General features: G+C 38.3%; 3 protein-coding genes and 1 long non-coding RNA gene across 11 annotated transcripts in view; 3 read left to right on the top strand and 1 right to left on the bottom strand.

Annotated features, from left to right (window-relative positions):
- LOC309508888 (SH3 and multiple ankyrin repeat domains protein 1) overlaps positions 1-24,019 on the bottom strand; it is a 97,276-nt gene that overhangs the window by 63,864 nt on the left and 9,393 nt on the right. For 5 of the 6 annotated variants that reach the window (XM_082183405.1, XM_082183410.1, XM_082183409.1 and 2 more), the window contains exons 1-2: positions 4,820-4,938; positions 4,111-4,223 (exon numbers count right to left, since the gene is read on the bottom strand). The gene's annotated coding sequence lies outside the window, so the exon portion shown is untranslated. Of the gene's footprint in view, positions 1-4,110; positions 4,224-4,819; positions 4,939-24,019 lie in introns of those variants that run through there. The other variant, XM_082183406.1, reaches the window with a different exon arrangement.
- On the top strand, positions 3,149-11,585 carry LOC309508915 (uncharacterized protein). The gene is made up of 7 exons (XM_082183469.1): positions 3,149-3,345; positions 3,884-3,928; positions 4,870-5,088; positions 5,182-5,454; positions 7,053-7,337; positions 8,017-8,259; positions 8,797-11,585. Exons 1-7 carry the CDS (start codon positions 3,315-3,317, stop codon positions 9,456-9,458), a joined length of 1,758 nt encoding a protein of 585 aa, XP_082039595.1. The 5' UTR covers positions 3,149-3,314; the 3' UTR covers positions 9,459-11,585.
- LOC309508913 (uncharacterized protein) overlaps positions 12,612-24,019 on the top strand; it is a 46,994-nt gene continuing 35,586 nt past the window's right edge. Inside the window, exons 1-2 of one of the 3 annotated variants that reach the window (XM_082183467.1) lie at positions 12,612-12,774; positions 22,991-23,042. In XM_082183467.1, coding sequence (XP_082039593.1) covers positions 12,715-12,774; positions 22,991-23,042 — 112 coding nt within the window. In that variant the 5' untranslated portion in view covers positions 12,612-12,714. The remainder of the gene's footprint in view (positions 12,775-22,990; positions 23,043-24,019) is intronic. The other 2 variants (XM_082183466.1, XM_082183465.1) reach the window with 2 other exon arrangements.
- Positions 12,781-18,663, top strand: LOC309509000. Its single transcript, XR_014209762.1, has 2 exons — positions 12,781-14,129; positions 17,868-18,663. It is a non-coding gene; the product is annotated as an uncharacterized lncRNA (long non-coding RNA).

The following is a 24,019-nucleotide window of genomic DNA, read 5'->3' as shown; positions in this document are numbered from 1 at the left end:
TATTACTCAATCATTAGATATTAGTCATTCATGGCATTTCTATTATAAGGCTGAAAATCTGTAAACCCAGCAAGAAATTTTGCGTTTAAAAGACGTCTAATAGCCATCCAAACACAGCCGTCTAGGCTAATACAAGGCAAAATCCGGGCTGTCCGTGAAAATGTAATAGACGTCTAAACCAGAGCCCAAGAATAGACTTTGGCATCAGTTAGATAACAAAGAAATGAAATGAGTGAAGAAATGAAACCAAAACACCTTGTAATCACCGTTTACTTTGCTTAAAAGATGGAATATTGTACATGTCGCAAGTTATTTTTGACATGTAACCAAATTCAAGGTTATTTTGTCTAGAAGTGAGTCATAGCCGGACTATATCGGGTGTATATAGTTAACCAAGACGGTGAAATGACGGCTATTGCATTGCTGAGCAACATTTTAAAAAACGCTTTCAGTTCTCATCTGACTTTCAGTGCTGTGTAAATAAAATAAAATAATGTAAAAATGAACAATTAAAAACTACACTTAACTGACAGCAAACCCACAGCCTTTAAATAATCACTAACATATACTAGCAAAGTGCAGCAACACAACAAACAACAACAACAAACAGCTTGTTCAATTAAGAGTCAAAGAGATCATGGAAAATAGTCATTAAAAGCTATTATCTTTATAAATAAAATAAAATGTTGCCTGGGTCAAAATCCTTATTGGTTCTGGAATAACCCAACCAATATTATTAGGTTAGGCCCTCTAGTTTAAGAGGTCATGGTTAGAGCTTTCCTTTCTTTCGACAGGATTGTTGTTCTAGGAACACGGCTTCCTCTGCGAAACCAGGATTTGCATCAAGTCACCATTACTTTACCACAGGCATCGAAATCTCTCTGTCCCAACACAACTATTAAAGGGCACAGGTCACAGAGGTCACTGCCACTAGATTTCACCATCTGGCATAAATATGATATTCTGTCCCACTCAAAAGTTCATACTGATAATCAATTTAGCAACACCATCTCTGAAGCATCCATACTGTATATAATGCATTATAAAGGTATTCATATTGAATTATTTAAACAGCTCAGTTCTTTATTAAAATGAAGTTACGTCAAGAGCAAAAGCTATATATTTTTTTTTTTTCACAGTGCCTTCATACATGTTATATTCAAATGTGTTACTGAAACATTGTGTGTTGTGTGAATAGATAATAATAGATCTGTGACAAATTGCTTTGCAAGTCACTTTGGATGAAAGTATCTACTAGATGCATCAATGTAAATAAGATTAATAGATTATAACGGTTACAATTATGTATGAAAACAATAGTGTATAATAGGGCACTGTCAAATAAACATTATAATGCATGCATGCTGGTTTTATAGAAAGGGCTGCTATAAATTCATATGCGGCCGAAATGACTCCTAGATTTCAGCACATTTTGCATTTTGCATATGTGTGCCTAAAAAACATTGTTGAGTGTGCATTGTGAACTGTACCAAATTCAACCAACATATTTAATATACACTTGTTGATTGCAAAATCTATTTCATCTCAAATAAAAAAAAGAAGTAAAAAAAAGTGCTGAACAATTGGTATGATTCTGTTCATAAATACCATTGGGTATTCTGGGAAATGCAGAGGAAGGTAAACGCGCAAGCATGCACGCACACACACATACACACACACACACACACAGTAAAGCAAGTTCCTCTTGCACAAATAAAGCAAAGACTTAGGAACACATCTTGAGCAAATGAAATAAAGAATTGAACAGAATAGAAATGACTATGAAAGCTTGAGTCTCAGAAGTATAAAGACGCATTATGACACTGAAGTGCATGTGACTTTTGCAATATAATTCCATCTATTTTCATTTCACATTCATTTGTCACATTGCTGAGTGTGAAGTGTGGAGCTTTTTCTCAAACTTGCTCACTGGCTTTGAGATCTGTTGTCACATCACTACTGACCTGTGGGACCTCCTGACATAAATGAATTACAAATTTGAATCATAACTGATATCAAAATCAATACCACATATTGCATCGTACCCAGATGCATCTGAATGACTCACTGAACATTAATTTTACAACATTTATCTGCTTTTATCCACTACAGAACTTTAAGTAAAAAATTTTTTTTTTAATTTGCAGAGCGTCTGCACTTTACACTAAAAAAAACCAGCGCTCACTAAACATCAGAGGGTGGTTAATGTTGTTAATCCAGTAGACACAAAAAACTTTCAAAGGAAAGTAGCACTGTTTTGCCAACACTGAAAATAGACAAACCTCAAGAGTTAACACAGGATCTGCAAACACGCGATGATGTTCTGTGCAGAGATCAAGACTAAAACAACCCGGGTCGTTTCAGGTCAACTAGCAAGCAGTTCAAATATTTGAGCATTTCACAAACTAAAAATTAATCAGGACAGATATTTGTGCTGACTTCTGGGGACGGGGGCTATGCATCACTTCTCTCACAAAATTACTTTGAACTGTGCATGCATGAACTGAAAATATTTTAATATACATTAGAAGTTATGAAGTAAACAATGAACCAGTTAATAAACCTTACTATTGCTTACAGCTTTTAAAATGAACATCTGAATGCAAAAAAATGATAAAAATGCTAAATAAGGCAAGAAAGCACCTAAGTTATAGATTCATATTATTTTTAACATTGATATAAACAATATTCTACAATTTCATAAATATTCTCCGTGGGCAGAACCAGAATTGTTGACTAAATTTGAATGCACTAAAAATGAATGCACACTTTTAAGTTAATAGTTGTATTATAGTCTATAGACTAATTAGACAGTGTATTTATCTTAATTAGAAAAAAAAAATGTATCTGAAAACTTAATACCATAAATTGATAAATAAAATATATGAGTCATGCATCTTTCTTTCATGCTTATTTTGAGTTTGAGCCACCCAGTTGTTCTTGATCACTGACCATCTACACAGCCATGACTTTGCACGTTCTGTAAATAGCAACGCCTGATAATGAACATAATGCACATTGAGAGCAACACTGCATGCTTGAATACAAACACACGGCTAAAATGAGCTGTTAAAAAAAAGTGTGACTAAAGGGTGTGGGCCGCTCTAATTGCCTTAAGAGAAAAAAAACTGTCAGATTTAACAAAAACACTGGAAACATGCGCACACATGCATACTTAGCTAAGCTTTAATGCAATAAAGCTGATAAACCACTTTTTCTCCACTTCCCCAAATTTCTACAAAAGGCTCATCTTTCAGCCCATCAGACAGTCATATTTTTCTTTCTCTTTTCTCACGGACAGCGTGGTTCGGCTGATGGACATGAGGTCTCTACTGGCACTGGCAGGTAAAAACACAAGAGTTTATGCAGGTTATTGTCTGATTCTGTGTAATGGGATGTTTTGACTTCAAACCAGACGGTTTACAGTTTTCACGCAGCAGATAAGGGCCAAATTATTTAATGAGCTTTGTTTGTCTGGTTAATATATCGGCATTAAATGAAGATAAATGTTGAAAACTTTTTTCTTTTTTTTTATCAAATGATCAATTACCAAAAATTATCAAATTTCAATGCAAACTTGACAGAATTAATTATGTAATAATATCATTTTTGGTGATGTTTGCACTATGATAATTTTGTAACACAGATTTCCAATTACACTGCCAAAAACAAATTTTTACAAAGATATTTAGAAAGATATGCAAGAATTACTTTCAAAACTACTTTTTTGAAAATGCAACTGGCCAGTGACTCTTGAGTCATGATTCACCCGAAACTGACTGGGTGCCGCCGTCTCATTTCAATGTCAATGAAGCTGCAAATTAAACTTAAAGATGTAGTTTCTTAGTGCAGAAATAATCTGATTTATCTTTTTATGTCACAGTGTTGTTGGCTCTCATAAGAGAAGACAAGGGACAAAAACCAGCAGGTAAATACACACATTTTCATTGTGCACAAGATCAGAGGAGCTAAAAAAAAAAGAGATACTATCAAATCTATTATAAAGCACAGCATTAAGAAAAAACCAATGCAGATCTTCAGAACTTTGGTGCAGGAAACCTCATCACTTCACCCAGCCAGCATACTGATGTTTCTAGTGTCAGTAAGTACCTCACTGAGGGTCATTTATAATGAACCTCCAGCCTTGTCCAAAGTAATTCGTGGTTCCTCGAGAAGGTTCAAGTAAACGCCACAGGGTGTGTCCGCTGAAGACAGCCTGACTCCTACATGATCAAAAAGCATCAGATCATTTTCTAAGATCCCAATGTTAGAAACCAGCAGCTGAAGTTTATTTCTAACAAGATCCGCATCACTTGTGGCACATTTCACATCAATTAGACAGTCAAAAACTACACTGAACTCGACAGAATACCTGAAATCCCTTGAATAAAAAAACAGCAAAAGAATTTTAATTTATTTAAAGTCAGAGAGAGGGTGAAAATGGTGAAAAGCAATATTAAGACATTTTAAATTAAAAAATTAAAAAATTTAAAATCTTAAAATAAATTTTATTCTAAAGAATCTGATAGTGGGCAAAAATTAAAAGATATATGACTTTATAAATAAATAAATGCATAAATAAGCGCATACATTATTTATTTGTGCATATTTAAAATGCATTAATAAAAAATGTATGAATAAATGTGTGAATGCATAAATAAAAGAATAAATGCACCTTCTACGGTCCTTTTCAAACTTTTCCAATTACTCCAATTATTATATTTGTTGAGTAGACAGAACTAAATCACCATGGATTACAATTATTGTCAATCAATAAATCAATCAATAATATTTTACAATAGTAAAGTAGTCAGACAACCTGGCGTTACAGAAGACGTGTCTCTTATGTGTCTGTATTCTTTCTCTCAGTGTCTATTCTGCCGAGGTTCCCAGATGTGTTTGTTGGAGATGACATCACTCTGATCTGTAAAGGAGGGGGTGAAATGATAAAATGGTTCATTAATGGAGCTCCAATACCACATCAGGGTTCTTCAATGCTTCTTACAGCAGTGACATCAAAAAACAACGGGATATACGAATGTGAGCGGGGCGGATCGAAGAGCGACCCGTACACACTCACTGTCGAAGGTATGAACACCATCCTAAATAACTCTAAACGTTCCCTCACGATCATCTGTTCCTCCTGCTGTTTCTCATCATCTCTCTCTCTCTCTCTCTCAGAGCTGGAGCCTCACGCTCAGCTCTCTCCATCTATAGGTGGCGCTGTGATGTCCAAAGGTGGTGGAAGAAACCTGGTGCTGTATGTGGACGATGATGCGTATGGCTGGAAGTGTTTTGCGTTGCGGGGAGAGAGCGGCTCAATGCTAAGCCCCGATGTTCAAAAGAAGAACAAGACGGCTGTTATATATGCAGAATTGAAAGAAGCAAAAAGAGCCACTTTCTGGTGCAAGAACGGTACACGACGAAGCAATGCCGTGACACTGAAAATGACAGGTGACTCCTTCCTCATTTCCCTGTTGTATTTCAGATCCCCTGTGTAGTTAAAGGGAAATACAAAAATACTAATTCTGTTATCATTTACTCGCTTTTATATAGTTCCAAACCTGTATGACTTGCTTTGTTCTGTGGAAAACAAAAGAAGATATTTTGAAGGATGTTTTGACTTTTTGTGTCCAATGTCTATGCAATGAAAGTCAATGGGGTCCAAAACAACACCAGACTCCGCTGACTATAATCGTATGAACAAACAAACCCCGAGACATATTTCAAAATCTTCTATTGTGTTCCACAGATGAACAAACGTCTAAAACAGTTTTATATGATCATACGATTATCATAACATTACTAATTCTGTGAAACACATTTGCAAAAGAAGGGACTGCATTAATATTACACATTATTATAACGCATAGTGACTGCATGTCTTCTGTTGCGTTTCTAGATCACTTTTCAGTGCAGACATCTGTCGTTCCTAGAAAAAAAAAAATCTGACCACAGGATGTTAACTAGTTCCCATCCGTCTTATTGGCTCTGAAACATGTTAAGCAATTGATGTTTTTTTAAGCTTGTTAGTCAAATAAATAAATAACTTACTTTATATCTTCATTTCTCACAGAGATCAAAATCAAACTATACAAAGGCCACAATCTTATTTTCACAATTATTAAATCTGAATGCAATAGCCAAAATTGTGTGTGTGTGTGTGTGTGTGTGTGTGTGTGTGTGTGTGTGTGTGTGTGTGTGTGTGTGTGTGTGTGTGTGTGTGTGTGTGTGTGTGTGTGTGTGTGTGTGTGTGTGTGTGTGTGTGTGTGTATTAGAAAAAAATACAGACGATATCCTCTAAATCTCAATGGCTTCCATAAAGAGCCATGGGACTAAACTGGAGAGCAAATGGAAACTGATTCTCAGATGTTGAGAAAAAGACACCTCACATCTGTCACCTCTATAGTTGCAGGGCGAATCTCAACAATAGCTCAAACTGTGCTCAGACTTGCCAAAACATCAACGTCTATAAAAATCAGATCTCAGTATAAAGTTTAACACTTCTCCAAGATCAGTGGCCAGTTGCATAAACTGTTAAGACTAGTCTTACAAGTTAGTCATCCAATTTTATTATTTAAGACTGTTTTAAAGTCAGTAACATAAAAACGTAGATTGGTCTAATTTGACACCGAACAGAAAGACTGATTACCCCTAACTAACTTCTAGTTGATCATACTAGTTCTTCAGACACAGTCTTAACATAATGGCTATGTTTATGCAACTGGCCCCAGGCTTTATTCGTCTATACTCCTACTGTATTGAACTATTGACTAACAAAGACAAAGTTGATCATTATAGATAAAATTCCCAAAATTCCAAGATTAATTTTTTCAGGTGCCGACATTTCCTATTTAATCCCTTTTTGCATGAGAGTCTCTTATTCTAGAGAGCATTTGATTGGACAGAAATTTGAATACACCTGTTAGGGCAACAGTATATGAATTCAAAGCCATCTTCAATATGATGGGATCTTTAAATGAAGCATTAGGTTCTTGCAGCAGTAGATGATGGATGTCTGACCTGTGTCTCTGTGTCTCTGTGTGTCTCAGATCTCAAGGTGATGTTGGATCCTCCAGCCGCTCCTGCACTGTTGGGGGAGAGCGTGGCTCTCAGGTGTGAAGTCTGGGGTGGGAAAGCGGAAAAGGCTACATTCTATAAGGATAATAAGACAATCCCAGACACATACATAACAAAAGACACATACAACATCACCAGCGCCACACAAGCTGATACCGGACAGTACAGATGTCACGCCACCTACAGGTACACCCACATCACTGCAGACGCTGCCCGGCAGGAAGGAGATTCTGATCCCCAGGAGTTAAAAGTTATAGGTAAACATTACAATAACGGCCTCACCTCTCCCCTTCATTTATACACAACCACTACTAGATAGTACTAGAACTAGAGAGTATTTTTTGGACATGGTACCATGGCATTCCTGAATACTGTATATGTAAGAGTGCCATGTGATAGTAGCCTATATAATAATAATTATAATAAAAAGAAAGATTACATTAATAATAATAACAATAGTATAAATAAATAACAATATATTTAAGCAATATTTATATATAATAATACTTTACACTTTAAGTAAGTTTGCAGTACAAATGAGATATGTATGAATATATCAGTTATATATAAATTATTATAAAAAATTACAAGTAATAAGAATTGTAATGATTAGAAAAAAAAACAAGCACACCGCTTCACCAATAGCCTATAGTCTGATTCATGAACAAATTACTCTTATGAGTCAACTCTTTTAGTGAATCAGTCAGAACGACTCACACGTTATCGGTTCGAATTAGTCTAACGAATTACTCACTGAATCTGTCAGAGCAGTTTCATTTATACATTTGTCAGATGCTTTTATCCTTATCAGAATACGCATTCACTGGGAGTTTAACCCATGGCCTTAGCTAACGTTAAGTCACTATCCTACGAGCTGAGTTACAGGAACAACCACTGAATCAATTCTTTTATAAGTCATATCTGTGTGTGGTTCAGGTGGGCCTCCTGCTGCTACAGTGGAATCAACGTCTCAGAACAGTCTGAAGTGTTTCTGCAAAGACTGTCCTGCCAGTGCCAACTGCACGTCCTATTACTGGTATCACACAATCCCTAATGACCCACGCCGAAGACTGCCTGAAAATACACACATTATTACCATGGAGGAAGGAGGACTGTACAGCTGCCGGATGCTGTGTGGGAAAGGTTTCTCTCGTTTCAGCAACGTTTACAGCTACAAAGGTACCTAAAGACACACACACACACACACACACACACACACACACACACACATTCCTTAGACAAACACTCCTTGTTCATTAGCCAGTGTTTAGTGTAATTAAAATTCTGTTGTAGTACTTTTATTAATATTTTAAATGAGTTTTTAGGTTAATTTTGTAGTGTTTTTGTCATTGTTATTAGTTTTTATTTAATTAGCTAGAAATGTTGCTTTGCAACTTATTGGAATACAATAATACATTTAGCCTAATTTTTTTATTAGTTTTAATTCCCGTTAACATTTAAGTTAATGATTTTTTATGGATTATTTTAAAGAGAAATTATTTTCTGTGGTAATCAACAGCAGAAACGGTTCTCTAAGACACCTAAAAGTTTCACACCAAAACAGAGGCACGCAGAGCTCTATGAACACTTTCGTTTTCCGTGCATTTTAATGTTGACTGTACTGATGTATGAATGCTAGACACTAAACACTTTCACTTCACTATAGTGCACTTCTCTTTTTTTTTCATGAAAACGCATCTTCTCTCTTTCTCGTAGCACAACCAGAGCCTGTAAACGTGCTGCCCATCGTGGTGGCTGCGATTCTGATGGTTCTTGGGGTGTTGATCGTGGTGCTGATCGCGCTGAAGCGCAGAAGACGCGGTGGAAGCAGTGTTCAGGCGACTGCACAGGCTAAAGATAAGAAGACAGGTGGAGACTATGAGCAAATCCAACTCACTGATCAGGCGGTTTACCACACACTAGGCGAGAATACAGATAAGGACAAGGCCAAGGCCGAGGCCGAGGGGGGTTACGAAGCCCTAAAAAAGAGGCAGGAGGAGGCGGTTTACCACACACTAGGCGAGAATACAGATAAGGACAAGGCCAAGACCGAGGCCGAAGGGGGTTACGAAGCCCTAAAAAAGAGGCAGGAGGAGGCGGTGTACCACACACTAGGAGCTGCAGAAGGTCAAGGTCAGGGTCAAGGTCAAGGTCAGGGTGAAGGTGGGTACGAGGCTCTTAAGAGCGTGAAAGTTGAGGTGTACCAAACACTGAGTTCAGCCGACTCAAAAACACCGGCAGGAGAATCCAAGGGAGGGTATGAGCAGCTTCCTCAGAAAGACAAAGATTATGAGGCTGTGGCAGTAGAAGATAATCCATATGAAGAACTGAAGGCCGGACAACAGGATAAGAAACAGATGAGCAAAGAGAAAGAATGAAGGAACCTGTAAGAAAGAGCATCACGTTAATGCTAACCAATAGTCAAATAGCTCATTTTTTTATCTCACAATTCTGACTTTTTTTTCCTCAGACTTGTGAGTTTATATCTCAAAATTTTGACTTTATAACTTGCAGTGTTATGAAGTAAGAATTGCGATATTTAAACTAGAAATTGTGAGAGAGAGAAAAGACAAAATTGTGAGTTTATATCACGCAATTCTGAGAAAAAGGTTAGAATTGTGAGACAAAAGGTCACAAATACCTTTTTTTATCTTTATAGTTAATTGAATACAGGGATAGGCCTACTCGACCCCCAAATTTAAATTCTCACATCATTTACTCACCATAATACTGTCTCAGTTGTATGACTTGCTTTCTTCAGATGAACATGAAGATTTTTAGAAAAACAATCCATCGTGAGTAACGTTAGGCTAACGTTACATATAGGCTACGTTACGGGACGAAACCAGACAAAGTGAACACGACCGTAATCGAAACGATAGCAGCTGGTGATGAATCAATGTCTTCTGAAGCTAAATTATTGGTGTGTGAGAGAAAAATATGAATATTTAAACTTTTAAACGAATATTTTGACTATAAGCCATAGCTTCCAGCCAACTGTCACAACGTTTACGCTCGAGAAACTCGCGTGAGAAGTGCCGTGAAATCACAGCGGACCGTTACTTCTCGCGCGAGTTTCTTCGTTAAATCTGGGACGGCAAAAATCATGAGAGAATTTTCTTTTTGGGGGTGGGCTATTTAATATAATGAAGGTTACAATAATAGCCTACTATGAAATAATAACATTTAAACAAAGAAGTGTCACCTGGCGGGGATACATGAAGATGCTCTGGAGAGTGAACGTGACTTTTAACTTCCACCTCCAAAAGCTCAAAAGTGTGTACCGGTGTCGTGTTTCAGAAGATCCCAGACAGTCCGCTGCAAACTTAGAGATCGGACTCCATTCTGATCAGAAAAGAAACCTTACATCAAATTCCCTTTGCTTCAGATTCAATCTACTGTGAGTTTGGTCCAGATGTTAGTGGCGAAGAAATAAGGCACTTTACCTTTAAAGAAAGAGTCTGATACTATAGGCTAAGTAAAGAAAGAAATTAGAACATAAGCATATACAGTTAACACAGCAAACAAGTAAGATTACAGTTACAGATCCACATTCACAGTTTTAGAAATGTTCTTGCAGTTATGAGAATTCAGAGGTTGATACAAATGTTCTATAACAGGAGAAAGAAAGTTAGTTTTGTGCAATAAAACTGAAGGATTGAAACCACAGAAATCTAAAGGCTATAAATGTAAATACTATTAGCATCACGCATTAATAAGCATCAAACCCACACAAGGCTATAGATTGACCGTAGGCAATTACACTCACACATAATTACACAGAATCAGTTATTGTGAATATCTGCGTGATAGTTATTGATTGTACAGTTTCTGCTATTATAGTTTATCTGTGGGGCTGAAGAGCATTAACACATCATTAGCAAATGTACTAATTTCTGAGCTTTTTTTAAATAATTACACTGGTTTCACAATAGATTTATTATATAAGCAATTATATTTCAAGTAATGTCATTCTCAGCCTCATTCAGCATCATGTAAATGTATTTGGACTCTTGTTTATTTGGACTATTACATTCTTTCATCATGCTTATTGTTTGATCTTAATTATAGGCTATTGTGTTTTTGTTAAATATTTTTATTCATGCACGTTGTTTTGGATGTTTTTTCAAAATTGTAAATGTTTGAATGTTTGAATGTCATGTTTTTTTTTAAATGTAAGAACTTAAAAAGCAATGCATTTTCTGTTTGTTTAATTAAAGATGTATATCAAAAAGACCACAGCTGTAGGCTATAACTGCATGCCGCAATAAACTTTTATTGCAATGCAACTGTAGTTCAGTGTATCTCCACTAAAGGCAAACTGGTGCCCAGCATCAAATTCGGGTTTGTTTGTTTCAACCACAAGAGGTCACTGCAGGATTGAGTTGGTTTTCACTCACTGGTTAGTCATTTTGCTTTAGCCAGTGATTATACAGTTTATTCATGTTCCTTGTATAGTATCTTTTGTAATTCTGAGTGTTCAGATTAAATTGTGTATAAATTAAGCTGTGGTTTTTTCTCTCTATAGTGAAACCTGAGACGGATACATTGCTTTTTCCTGAATACTTGCTGACGTCTGCATCTTTAGTTTGACCATCATTTATGGATCTTAGAAACTGATCCCTTTATAACTCCACTTCTGATGCATTATCACAACAATAATACACCAGATATTATAAATGTGAATCCCAAATGCAGATTAAGAACTCCAAGAATACCTACTACTGTAAATATAGGCCTACACACACACAAACAAATATTATTTTAACTATCTACTAGTTAACTATTAACTATTTAATGTAAATTAATTATATATAAATAAATAGAAATGAATTTATATTGTAAATAATGATAAAGCAGTAGTTTTAGTATGCCAAACATCCCAACCTGCAAAAAGTCATTTCAGGGAGGTATCCCGAAGATAGCACTACACTTGTACGCGCAAGGTCTCTCGCTCCCTCTCCCTCTCTGCCGTGCGCGCGCTACACGGTTTGGAACACAGTCTCTGTCTCGCATGCGCGCTCTTGCTCGCTCGCTCTAGATTCCGGGAGATTTTAGTTAATTTGTGGTATCAGGGAGCCGCTATCAATATGCGGGAGACTTGGGATGTCTGGTATGCTGTAGATTGAAATCAGGATTTTGACCTTTTAGTCTCTTTGTTTGAACTGCAGCAATGATAATTATAATCACAATAATAAATAATAAGTTTCTGTATCATATTTTTTTTATATACACATTCACATTTCAAAAAATGCGAAGAAAAAAACCTCAAGAAACAAAAAGGCAGTGATGTACAAGAATGTTTCATCACAAATGACTATTATCTTAAATATTCAGAGAGAACCACAGAAATATCACTTCATATGGGATCTGACAAAAATGTAAATTCTTTCATCAAAAAAGTAAATTCTTTCATTGGCTCGATTGAAAGCCTAGAAAGTCAAAAGGTTTGACCGTAATGGGAGCTATATTTGTTGTGATTTAAGTCGGATCTAATTGGAGACTATTGGACAAGTTGACTGATCTGCAGGAGGAAACTGCGAGCTGCACTTCTGAGGAAATACGTTTTTCCGTGGAGGAAACAAGCTTCCATCGTTTGTGGGGAGTTGTTGCTGAGAATGCATCGTAGAAGAGATGCATGAGGAAGACGCCGCTATTTCTTCATCCACGCACTGCACAAACGGTGGAACCAAGGTAGAATTTGTGACAACATGCAACCACCAAACTGACTTGGCAAACTTGTACGGCCATTTGAAAAAGTTGTGAGCACACTTTAAAAAAGAGAGAATTGTTTGTTATGGTTTATCTTGTTCGTGTGTGCAATGTGTTACAATGTCTGTTAAGCTTGTGTTTATGTACTAGGCCTATATGATGTAGACAAGCAGTAGAAAGTGTTTATTGAAGACTAAAAATAACTAACCTAACCTAAACTTACTAAAAAAAAAAACTGTTGTAACTCGATATATGTTGCAAAAACTGAGAAAATCCTAGTTTGAAAAAGCATCACATCTTAGTCGTCATGAAATCAAAATTGAAGTCTTTTTGGCTTTTAGTATGAGTTTGTTAGTCTTAGCTACTATTTTCTATAAGCTATTAGTAATAAGCTATAGACCCTTATTCACAGCAGCGCCATCTTTGATTTTTAATGGGAATGAAAGCGAGGCTGTGAGGGACTGACATGCATCTCTTCAATGGGCTGTACTGTTATTTAATGTATTTTTGGGTTGTTCTGCTCATGAAACGTACTGGAAAAATATATTTCCAATAAATTTCAGTTGACAAAAAACTCCCGACAATATAAGCTGTGGAAAATTGTAAGTAATCTGCTTTATACAGTTTTTACAGCAGATGGCATTGGAAACACGGCAAGTCTATCCCTCACAGCCTCACTTTCATTCTGTCATGTATGTAATAGCGCTGCTCTGAATATAGTGTGCTCCAAAACAATAGGCTCCTATGAGATGCGCCTCGGGCCCTTTCACACCTACCTTGTTTGGTCCGGATTTTCGGATTTTTCAGTTTGGTCCGAATCAAAATTACAGGTGTGAAACCTCCCCCGGACCAAACAGATGAAATTTGGTCCGACGAAAAGAGGTAGTCTCGGTCTGGATGAAACTGAACAAAGGTTTGGTTCGTTTCTAGTGTGAAAGCATTTTCTGTATTCGGACTTTCAGACCATTTACGGGAAATTCCGGTGGTTCCCGCGTAGCCTAAACAAATTAAGAAGAAAATGTAAGTTCAGATCTGTCAGTCCTGCCCACAGCGTTTCTTCCAACTGATTCACACCACACACACACACATTTGTCCTGCGTCCTGCCGGCGACGATAAAATGTTCGCACAACGAGGACGTTCGCTTGGCGAATTTGAACTAGCCTCGAGTATAGTTGTTGCTGCAGGGAGTAGTGCCATAATAATAAAGTATAGTGGCAGCGATATGCGTTTGTTCATTCATTCTTGTCAAAGTTACCCGCCGAATTGACAACACGCTGACGTCAGACGCACGTCCGTTTACAAACCAATCAATGTCAAGATGCTGTTTATATTTTGTGTTACTAGGCTTGTTTGAGATGAGCAAAATCTGCGCAGAACCGATCACCGGTGATCAGCGCGAGATGCATGCCGGTTAGAAATGTGTCCGAGTGCGGTCCGCCATGCTCTGATGTCATGCTGACCGGGGGTATGGCGTTATTTTTATGTCAAAAGTTATGAGCGTGTAAGACATGCTCACGAGCACATTATGTTATTTCACACGCGCAAAAATGAACCTTCAGCTGGCATGATAAAAGTACTCGCGCACAAATTCAACAACCGAGAGGTGTACAGGTAGCTGCAAGCGAGCGCCTGGCATACTCTCATGGGTTAACTCTGCTTGTACAGTGGAATCCTGCTCGCGCGCAGCGGGCTTCTGCTCGCTCAGCTGATTTCTGCTTGCGCGCAGCGGGCTTCTGCTCGCAGAGTGCTGTTTTGCTCGCGCAGTGGATTTCTGCTCGCTCAGCTGATTTCTGCTCGCTCGAGTCTACATGACTTTTGACAATTTGGGGGCGGAAACCAAGGAGGGCACTGACCCTCTTATGATTGGTCACTTTCATCATGGAAAATCTTGGGAAATCCTAACCCCGCCCACCTTCTGACGCAGCGCGCGTCACTCAGCTCGCTCTGCTACTCCAGCTATCTCTGTGTATATTTTAGACAACGAAATATGTGATAAAACACCATACTAACTCTTTTCGTTTTCATTTAAAGAAATCTTAAACATGATAGCCACACAAATGTGGTTCAGGCAACGTGTATTGATTATATTCACTGCACATAACGTTTGCCTATTTATAAAAAAAACAAAATATAAAACACAAACCTGCCTCTTTTCGTTTTAAATATAATATAAAACCATTAAACATTTTAATATGGTCCAGGCAATATGTGCATTTGTACCAAACAACAGATTTTGCAGTAAACAACATTACAGTTTTTAAAATTTTTACATACAATTATTACAATTTAAAATGACAAAACTCAACCCAGTCTCTTTTTGTTAAATTTCAGTTTTTATCAATATTAGCCATTACAAAAGTATAAGTAAAAGGTATAAGAAGCTAAAGCCCTGCATTTCAGCCCGAGCCCGACGGGCCCCGACTTTTTTACACCCCTAGGTCCGGGCTTCGGGCCAATTTTCACGTCATAGTTCACATGCGGGCCGGGCCTCGGGCCTTTTTTGGGTTATCCTTCTTTTTATATTTGTAGACATTAATTAAAAAAATATGAGAAGTTGACGTCGACGATAGAAAAACAAACATAGAAAGACATTTAATAACCTCATAACTTTCATAATCGTAAAATTACACTGACATATGATTGATGACAGTCTCACGCACGCACGCACACACACACAGAAGGTTTCCCGTCAGCGCAAACAACGATTCACCTCATGTGCAAATAATGGAGAATATTAAAAGAAAAATCGCAGAGTGATAGAAGAGAGGACTGGGTTAAAATCTTCCACTGTGGATGCTATTCTTTTTCTCCACGATGCTCTGTAAGAGACTGTTCTAACTTTTCGTTTGATTGGACTTTATTTCCGTTTAACTGTTGGAAACTACTGGAAAAAAGAATGGCCATGTTCTGTGGTGCATTTTTTAGGTAAGATAACCTGCAAGTTTGTTTTTGATTTATTTTATTTAATTTGTTTAGATTGGCTATTGCTCATTTCGTTTGCGAGCGCTGTTGCGAGCAACCTGAGCCTGCCTCAGTATTTAAAAAAAAAATTTACTCACTGTGGTTTAATAAATAAACATTAAACTAACTGTCTGTGTGATATGCTTGAAGTGTTTTATATCTATGGATTTTATTGTAGCCAAGTAAAGTATTAGCGTTGATTTGAGAGGCTAAATTGATCAAACATGTTTTACTCGCTGTTGGCTCGGCTTGCTTGGTCGTCATTTATTTAATTTTTTTTAATGCTCCAAACATTTGTCTAAATTAACTTAATAAAGAAATGAAAAGAAAAGAAGCATAACGAACAAAACGGACATATTTTAATGGCTGCAAATAGGGCAGGCTGCCGCTGTAAAAAAAAAAAATAGGGCCGGGCTCGGGCCTAGATTTGAGGCCCGTGCAGGGCTCTATAAGAAGCTATACAAATAAAGCTATACATATAAGCTATTTATCTTTACCGTTGTATGGTTAGATTAGAACGCTGACTTTGTATGTTTGACTGAATTGTTTGCTTTATTTGTATAGCTTCTTATACCTTTTATAAGAAGCTATACAAATAAAGCAAACAATTCAGTCAAACATACAAAGTCAGCGCTTTTAAAAAAATATTATGGCTATTATTGATAAAAACTGAAATTTAACAAAAAGAGACTGGGTTGAGTTTTGTCATTTTAAATTGTAATAATTGTATGTAAAAAATTGTTGTTTACTGCAAAATCTGTTGTTTGGTACAAATGCACATATTGCCTGGACCATATTAAAATGTTTAATGGTTTTATATTATATTTAAAACGAAAAGAGGCAGGTTTGTGTTTTATATTTTGTTTTTTTATAAATAGGCAAACGTTATGTGCAGTGAATATAATCAATACACGTTGCCTGAACCACATTTGTGTGGCTATCATGTTTAAGATTTCTTTAAATGAAAACGAAAATAGTTAGTATGGTGTTTTATCACATATTTCGTTGTCTAAAATATACACAGAGATAGCTGGAGTAGCAGAGCGAGCTGAGTGACGGGCGCTGCGTCAGAAGGTGGGCGGGGTTAGGATTTCCCAAGATTTTCCATGATGAAAGTGACCAATCATAAGAGGGTCAGTGCCCTCCTTGGTTTCCGCCCCCAAATTGTCAAAAGTCATGTAGACTCGAGCGAGCAGAAATCAGCTGAGCGAGCAGAAATCCACTGCGCGAGCAAAACAGCACTCCGCGAGCAGAAGCCCGCTGCGCGCGAGCAGGATTCCACTGTACAAGCAGAGTTAACCTATGAGAGTATGCCAGGCGCTCGCTCGCAGCTACCTGTACACCTCTCGGTTGTTGAATTTGTGCGCGAGTACTTTTATCATGCCAGCTGAAGGTTCATTTTTGCGCGTGTGAAATAACATAATGTGCTCGTGAGCATGTCTTACACGCTCATAACTTTTGACATAAAAATAACGCCATACTGACGTATGTCAAAAATCTCTCGCGAGCGCAAGGCGCACCTGTCGGATTCTGCAGTCGAGCGCAGTTGCTCTCCACTGACTGCGCTGATCAAAAGCATGGTGGGAAACGACTTGCTGACGACACAGCTTGATGTTCATTGGTTTAAACAACCGTGATGTATTGTTCTCTTTTAAAATGTTTGATTTTAAAACTCTGATATCATGTTTTATGTGTATACGTTATGTGTGAATATTCCCAAACGACCTAACAGTGCAATCACTATGGTTTATGCAATGTAATTTTTATTAAAAACAAAAACAAAAAAACACATGTCTGTATTAAAGAAAAAAAGACTGATAAACATGTATTTGGAATGGAATTAAATAAGTAGGCTACTTTGGGTGTCTTGTTCATTATATTTATTTTCATATAAAAGCAACAGAACTTAAATTCCATCCAATTTATTAGCAACACTGGGCACGAGCGTGAATCCGGTGAATCCCGCGATATCCATCTTTGATCTCACAGGTGTCAGATCCACTGCGAGAAGAGAGATCTGTCCGGCTTGCCTGCGCTTTTTTCACTCCTCCTCTCACTGCAGCCGCCTACTCTCGCCTACATTTCAGGCGAGGCAAGGCGCATCTCAAACAAGCCTATTATCTGTATGTTACCTTTTCTGCAATAAAAAAAATAATAATAAAAAAAAATCTATGTCAAGATGCAACCCATATAGATGATGATGACAGGACGCAAGTATGTCATGTAAAGTTCTTTAGTGCGCTCGCATAATTGCAATGTGAAACCAAACCAAAACTAACCGAATGTATACAATGTATCAAAACATGAACTTTGGTTCGGACCTTGGTGCGGACTTTCAGGTGTGAAAACGCCCTTTCAGCCGAGGGCTATTGGAGATATAGCGGCTGCAGTGAGAGGAGGAATGGAAAAAAGCGCAGACAAGCCGGACAGTTGCCTACTCTCTTCTAGAATTTAAGTTCTGTTGCTTTTGTATGAAAATAAAAATAATGAGCAAGACACCTAAGGTGTATGTATTGACTGACTATTGCAATAGTGAGGTTCCTTTAAGAGGCTAAAAGCCTGTGGAGGGCGTTCCTGTTTTTGGGTGAATAGGCTTGTTTGAGATGAGCAAAATCTGCGCAGAACCGATCACCGGTGATCAGCGCGAGATGCATGACGGTTAGAAATAGGCTTGTTTGAGATGCGCCTTGCCTCGCCTGAAATGTATGCGAGAGTAGGCGGCTGCAGTGAGGGGAGGAGTGAAAAAAGCGCAGGCAAGCCGGACAGATCTCTCTTCTCGTAGTGGATCTGACCATTGCGAGATCAAAGATGGATATCGCGGGATTCACGCTCGTGCAGTGTTGCTAATAAACTGGATGTAATTCAAGTTATGTTGCTTTTATATGAAAATAAATAAAATGAACAAGACACCCAAAGTTCTTGTTATTTAATTCGATTCCAAATACATGTTTATCAATATTTTTTTTCTTTAATACAGACATATGTGTTTTTATTTATTTTCTTTTTTTATAAAAATTTAATTGCATAACCCAAAGAGATCGCACTGTCAGATAGTTTGGGAATATTCACACATAACATATACACATAAAACCTGATATTAGAGTTTTAAAATCAAACATTTTAAAAGAGAACAATACATCACAGTTGTTTAAACCAATGAGCATTAAGCTGTGTCGTCAGCAAGTCGTTTCCCATCGTGCTTTTGATCAGCGCAGTCGGTGGAGAGCAACTGTGCTCGACTGCAAAATCCGACACGTGCGCCTTGCGCTCGCGAGAGATTTTTGACATACGTCAGCATGACATCAGAGCCAGGCGGTCCGCACTCGGACACATTTCTAACCGGCATGCATCTCGCGCTGATCACCGGTGATCGGTTCTGCGCAGATTTTGCTCATCTCAAACAAGCCTACTGTGTCCGAGTGCAGTCCGCCTTGCTCTGATGTCATGGTGACGTATGTCAAAAAAACTCTGGCGAGCGCAAGGCGGACGTGTCGGATTCTGCAGTCGAGCGCAGTTGCTCTCCACCGGCTGCGACACAGCTTAATGCTCATTAGTTTAAACAACCGTGATGTATTGTTCTCTTTTAAAATGTTTGATTTTAAAACTCTGATAACATGTTTTATGTGTATACGTTATGTGAATATCCCCAAACTATATCTGACAGTGCGATATCTATGGGTTATGCAGTGTAATTTTTAATTAAAAAAACATTTAAAAAAAACCCATCTGTACATAAACATGTATTTGGAATGAAATTAAATAAGTACTTTGGGTGTCTTGTTCATATTTTCATATAAAAGCAACATAACTAAATTACATCCAGTTTATTAGCAACACTGTGCACGAGCGTGAATCCCGCGATATCCATCTTTGATCTCGCAGGTGTCTGATCCACTGCGAGAAGAGAGAACTGTCCGGCTTGCCTGCACTTTTTTCACTCCTCCTCTCACTGCAGCCGCCTACTCTCGCATAATTTTCAGGTGAGGCAAGGCGCATCTCAAACAAGCCTATTATGTGTTTTTTTGCCAGATTGTTTTCTGGGGCCGGCCGAGCTAGATGTATGTTCTGCCTTGAGTTCAGTAAAGGTTCACAAAGTTACGAACGACTCCTCATGTTATTCAATTATCTTACAAAAGGTAGGCTGCTTGTTGTTTAATTCCATTCGAAAGACTTGTTTATCAATCATTTTTGCTTTAATACAGACATGTTTTTATATGTTTTTAGAAATATGAAAACAGTCACATATCCCATAGAGAGATAGAACTGTCAGACAGATTAGGAATATTCACACATAATTTATACACATAAAAACATGATATCAGAGTTTTAAAATCAAACATTTTAAAATAGAACAATAGCCTACATCACAGTTGTTTAAACCAATGAGCATTACGCTGTGTCATCAGCCAGTCATTTCCCATCTTGCTTTTGATCAGTGCAGTCCTGGAGAGAAACTTCGCTCGACTGCAGAATCCGACACAGCCGCCTCGCTGTCGCGAGAGGTTTTTTATATAGCCTACATCAGCATGAGATAAGAGCAAGGTGGACCACACTCGGACATATTTCTAACCGGCATGCATCTCGCAGTGATCGGTTAATAATTTTGATGACATCATCTGAACTTCAGCTTCTCAATAGATTTTCTGTCCAATCAAATGCTCTCTAGAATCTAAAACGTCCCGCCGCATACATTATAAACAGATGCTGAAATCAGTCAATTGTTCACTCATTTACTATTTTCTTTATGGTGAAAGGCACATAGCGCGCTCTATAGGGGATTAGGGAACAATTCAGACAGTGTAAATATTTTTTTACTTTCCATTGGGACGAATGAGGTCTGGTTTCACGTGTGCAAAACCCAGTGCAAAGAGGCAAAATAATCCCTAGTTTTCAGGGGAGTCATGCACATAGTATTTTTTGAGGGGGCACCACTTTTTGGTGACAGTATCTGTTTCATGTAGAAAAAACGCAACTATTATTAAAAATTAGCTTTCACGTTTTTTTTTTTAGGTTTCATTTACTGCTGTGTCATCATATCCGATTTGAATTATTGAAGCAAATAACACATTTACTGTTGCTATTCCAGAATATTAAGACTATTAGGACTATAAGTCCTGCATCGATTCAGTCTCCCACGTATTTTGTAGCTTATAGAAACAAATGAATTTAAAGCATATAAGCACTGATGGTTCTGCACAAATCGCTTATAGCTGAGTGACATTAAGGCCTGGTTTTACAGACAGGGTTTAGATTAAGCCAGGATTAGGTGGGGGTGGGGGGGGTTAGTGCGCGTGCACATGAAGGGGGGTGTGGGGAGTGGAGGAGAGAGAAGCATGAAGAGGGAAGTTGGGTAGAGGAGGGATGTCCTAGACAACGACTAACGTTAAAAATGTAAATTCTTGAGAATTTTGATATGGCCGACACACGACCAAAGAGACGACATTCCGATGAACAAATAACAAAGAAGAGGGAAAAGGAGAAGGAACGCGCAAAGTCCCGAATTTACATCGGAAAAGCGTTCAAAAGGTGGCGAGAACACCGCCGGCAGAAGGGCTTCCAATCCCACATTCAGGTGGCTCTGTTTTTGCTGGACAGGTTAAATGCAGTTTGGTTTTTCTAAATGGTTCATGATTGTTTCAGGAAGCACGGAAGGGAGGGGGAGGGGACGGGATGAGGAGGAGGGAGGGTCGAGCTAGCCTCCGTTTTGTTTGACAGTACTTTGAACGTCAACAAGAAGTGACGTCACCCAACATCGCTTAGAGCACCTTTAATTTAGCAGTTGATCACGTGACGCACTGAACGTTCTAATCGCACCGGTGTGATCGTACGCTTTAAAGGGTTAATTATCAAATGTAAAAAAAAAAAAAAAAAAAGGTCTTTTGGAAGCTGCATTCAAATCCATTTTCCCCCTCGGTTTGAATGGGCATGACACCTCTGCTGTTTGTATTTTACATGAAGAGAGAAAACCATGAAACATGGTTCCAAGTCGCTGCGGCTGGTGGAGTTTCCTGTAATTGTCATTGAGTGGCTAAAACAACATCAAGATTGCTGAAAACCAGTGCGCTGTTATGAAACTCGGGTGTGCAGTTACAGGGTATACAGAAATTCTTAAGTTGAATTTACTACCTTTTAATACTTTGTACAACCCCGCGGACACCCTGAGTTATACAACAAACGACAAAGATCTGTCTCTTCTAAATCCAAGTTATCTGCCCAATGAGTGTGCGCATTCATGTGGAGGCGGAAAGAGGAAATGAACACTGTTTACAATAATTTCGATATGGACGATTATGTGAAGAGCTGAGAAGGAAGCAAGCAATCCAGATTGCCAAAGATCTGGCTGCTCTTAGTTAAGGTACTTTCCATCTGACACAGAGGGACAGCAACAGGTCTTGCAATCCATTTCAGAGCAAGACAGATCAAATAATATCAGTGAGCTTAACATGGAGCGAGATCAACTGCGGATGGAAAGGGCTCTAGGGCTCCAATGGTGAGTGCAGACAGACACTCTCAGTTTCAAGACTGTCTGTACTCTGTAAAGGGCAAATCATAGTAGACGTGGCCGTGGGATTTTGTCAGTGATCGGCTCAGTCTATGATCCTTACATTTACATTTACATTTATTCATTTAGCTGACGCTTTTTATCCAAAGCGACTTACAATTGCTATATATGTCAGAGGTCGCACGCCTCTGGAGCAACTAGGGGTTAAGTGTCTTGCTCAGGGACACATTGGTGTCTCACAGTGGATTCGAACCCGGGTCTCTCACACCAAAGGCATGTGTCTTATCCACTGCGCCACTACCACCCCTAGGGTACCTTCCAGTCAAGCTCATTTTACAGGAATCATGCAGGACAATTGATGAGATGAGATGAGATTCCTCCAGTTCTTGACCAACAATGATTGAATGGGTTACTGGTCTGGATCAGATTAATGCATTTACAGTTGACTAATGTTTGAAGCCACATGGTTTTGGTGCAACTGCACAATTTTCAGATGCCAGTGAAAAGGGATATGGCTTTGTGTCCTAAATTAGATTACAGAATAATAATAGCTCATGTCATATTTCTTCTTGGCAAGGCCAGATTGCCACCCCTCAGAACAGAACTTCAGCTTAATTTGAAGGAATTGTGTTTTTGGACTGTTTTGAATTTGCAAACACCTTAAATATAACTATTGTATTATTTTTGTTTGGTTATTGTTGAAGTCCACTTCCCCATATTTCTCTTTCTGACAGACGGACAGCGTGGCTCGGCTGATGGACATGAGGTCTCTGCTGACACTGTCAGGTAAAAACACAAGAGTTTATGCAGCTTATTGTCTGATTCTGTGTAATGGGTTTCTGATTATGTTGATATTTGCTACATTCATGTTGAATTTTAAATCAAACCAACCAGTTTGCAGTTTTCATGCAACAGAAGAGGCAAATGATTTAATAAGCTTTGTTTGTCTGGTTAATTGACATTAAATGATGATAAATGTTGAAAATGTTCCCAAAAAATTATCCAATTTTATTGCAAATTTCACAGAAATATTAATTATATTACTAATATGATAATTTTGTTACAGCTTCCTGCTCAGCTACTGATCGGACGCTCTTGCTTACTGCTCCACGCTTTGCTCTATCGCTTTTATATTTTATTATATTTTATCTCCTTTTATCACCTAATTTTAACTTCAGCAAATCAGCACAGTGCTCAAAAGACAAAGTTTGGATTACTACAAAAACGCAGAATTCTTTTACCCGACCAGCATACATTCCGGGGAAAGGAAAACACAACTGCCTACACCCATAAGGATAAGAGAGAAAATGCATCTTCTGGAATCTACTTGCTGCACTAACTGCCACAGACTTTTACAAAGGATTGCAGTTCTTGAAACAAAGGGGACCACTTACGGGACCACCAAACCAGATGGAACACACAACAGAGCTTCGTCATGGACACCCTCAGCATATAGCCGGTGAGTCCCATGAAACTAGTGCTCCTCGACAGGTAGAGAAACAAGCCGATCGACTTACAAATCGATGGCACAAACAGGGAGCGAGACCCAAAGGCACTCGAGACATCAGACTGTCACGAGCCTCACATATTGCTGCAGTAGCATCCTCTACGCCAGATAAAGCTCTGACAAGGATTGCAAACACTGGTCTCCTACCAACACCTATACATCTTGAGAACAGATTTGAAGTACTAATGAATGTAAATGAGGAATCCCAAACTTGATGAATGTGATCGAACACAGACTGAATGGGCCAGTAGCTAAC

This window comes from Leuciscus leuciscus (assembly GCF_965113295.1).
Source record: "Leuciscus leuciscus genome assembly, chromosome: 11".
Lineage (NCBI taxonomy): Eukaryota > Metazoa > Chordata > Actinopteri > Cypriniformes > Leuciscidae > Leuciscus > Leuciscus leuciscus.
This window is presented reverse-complemented; position numbering and strand designations above follow the sequence as displayed.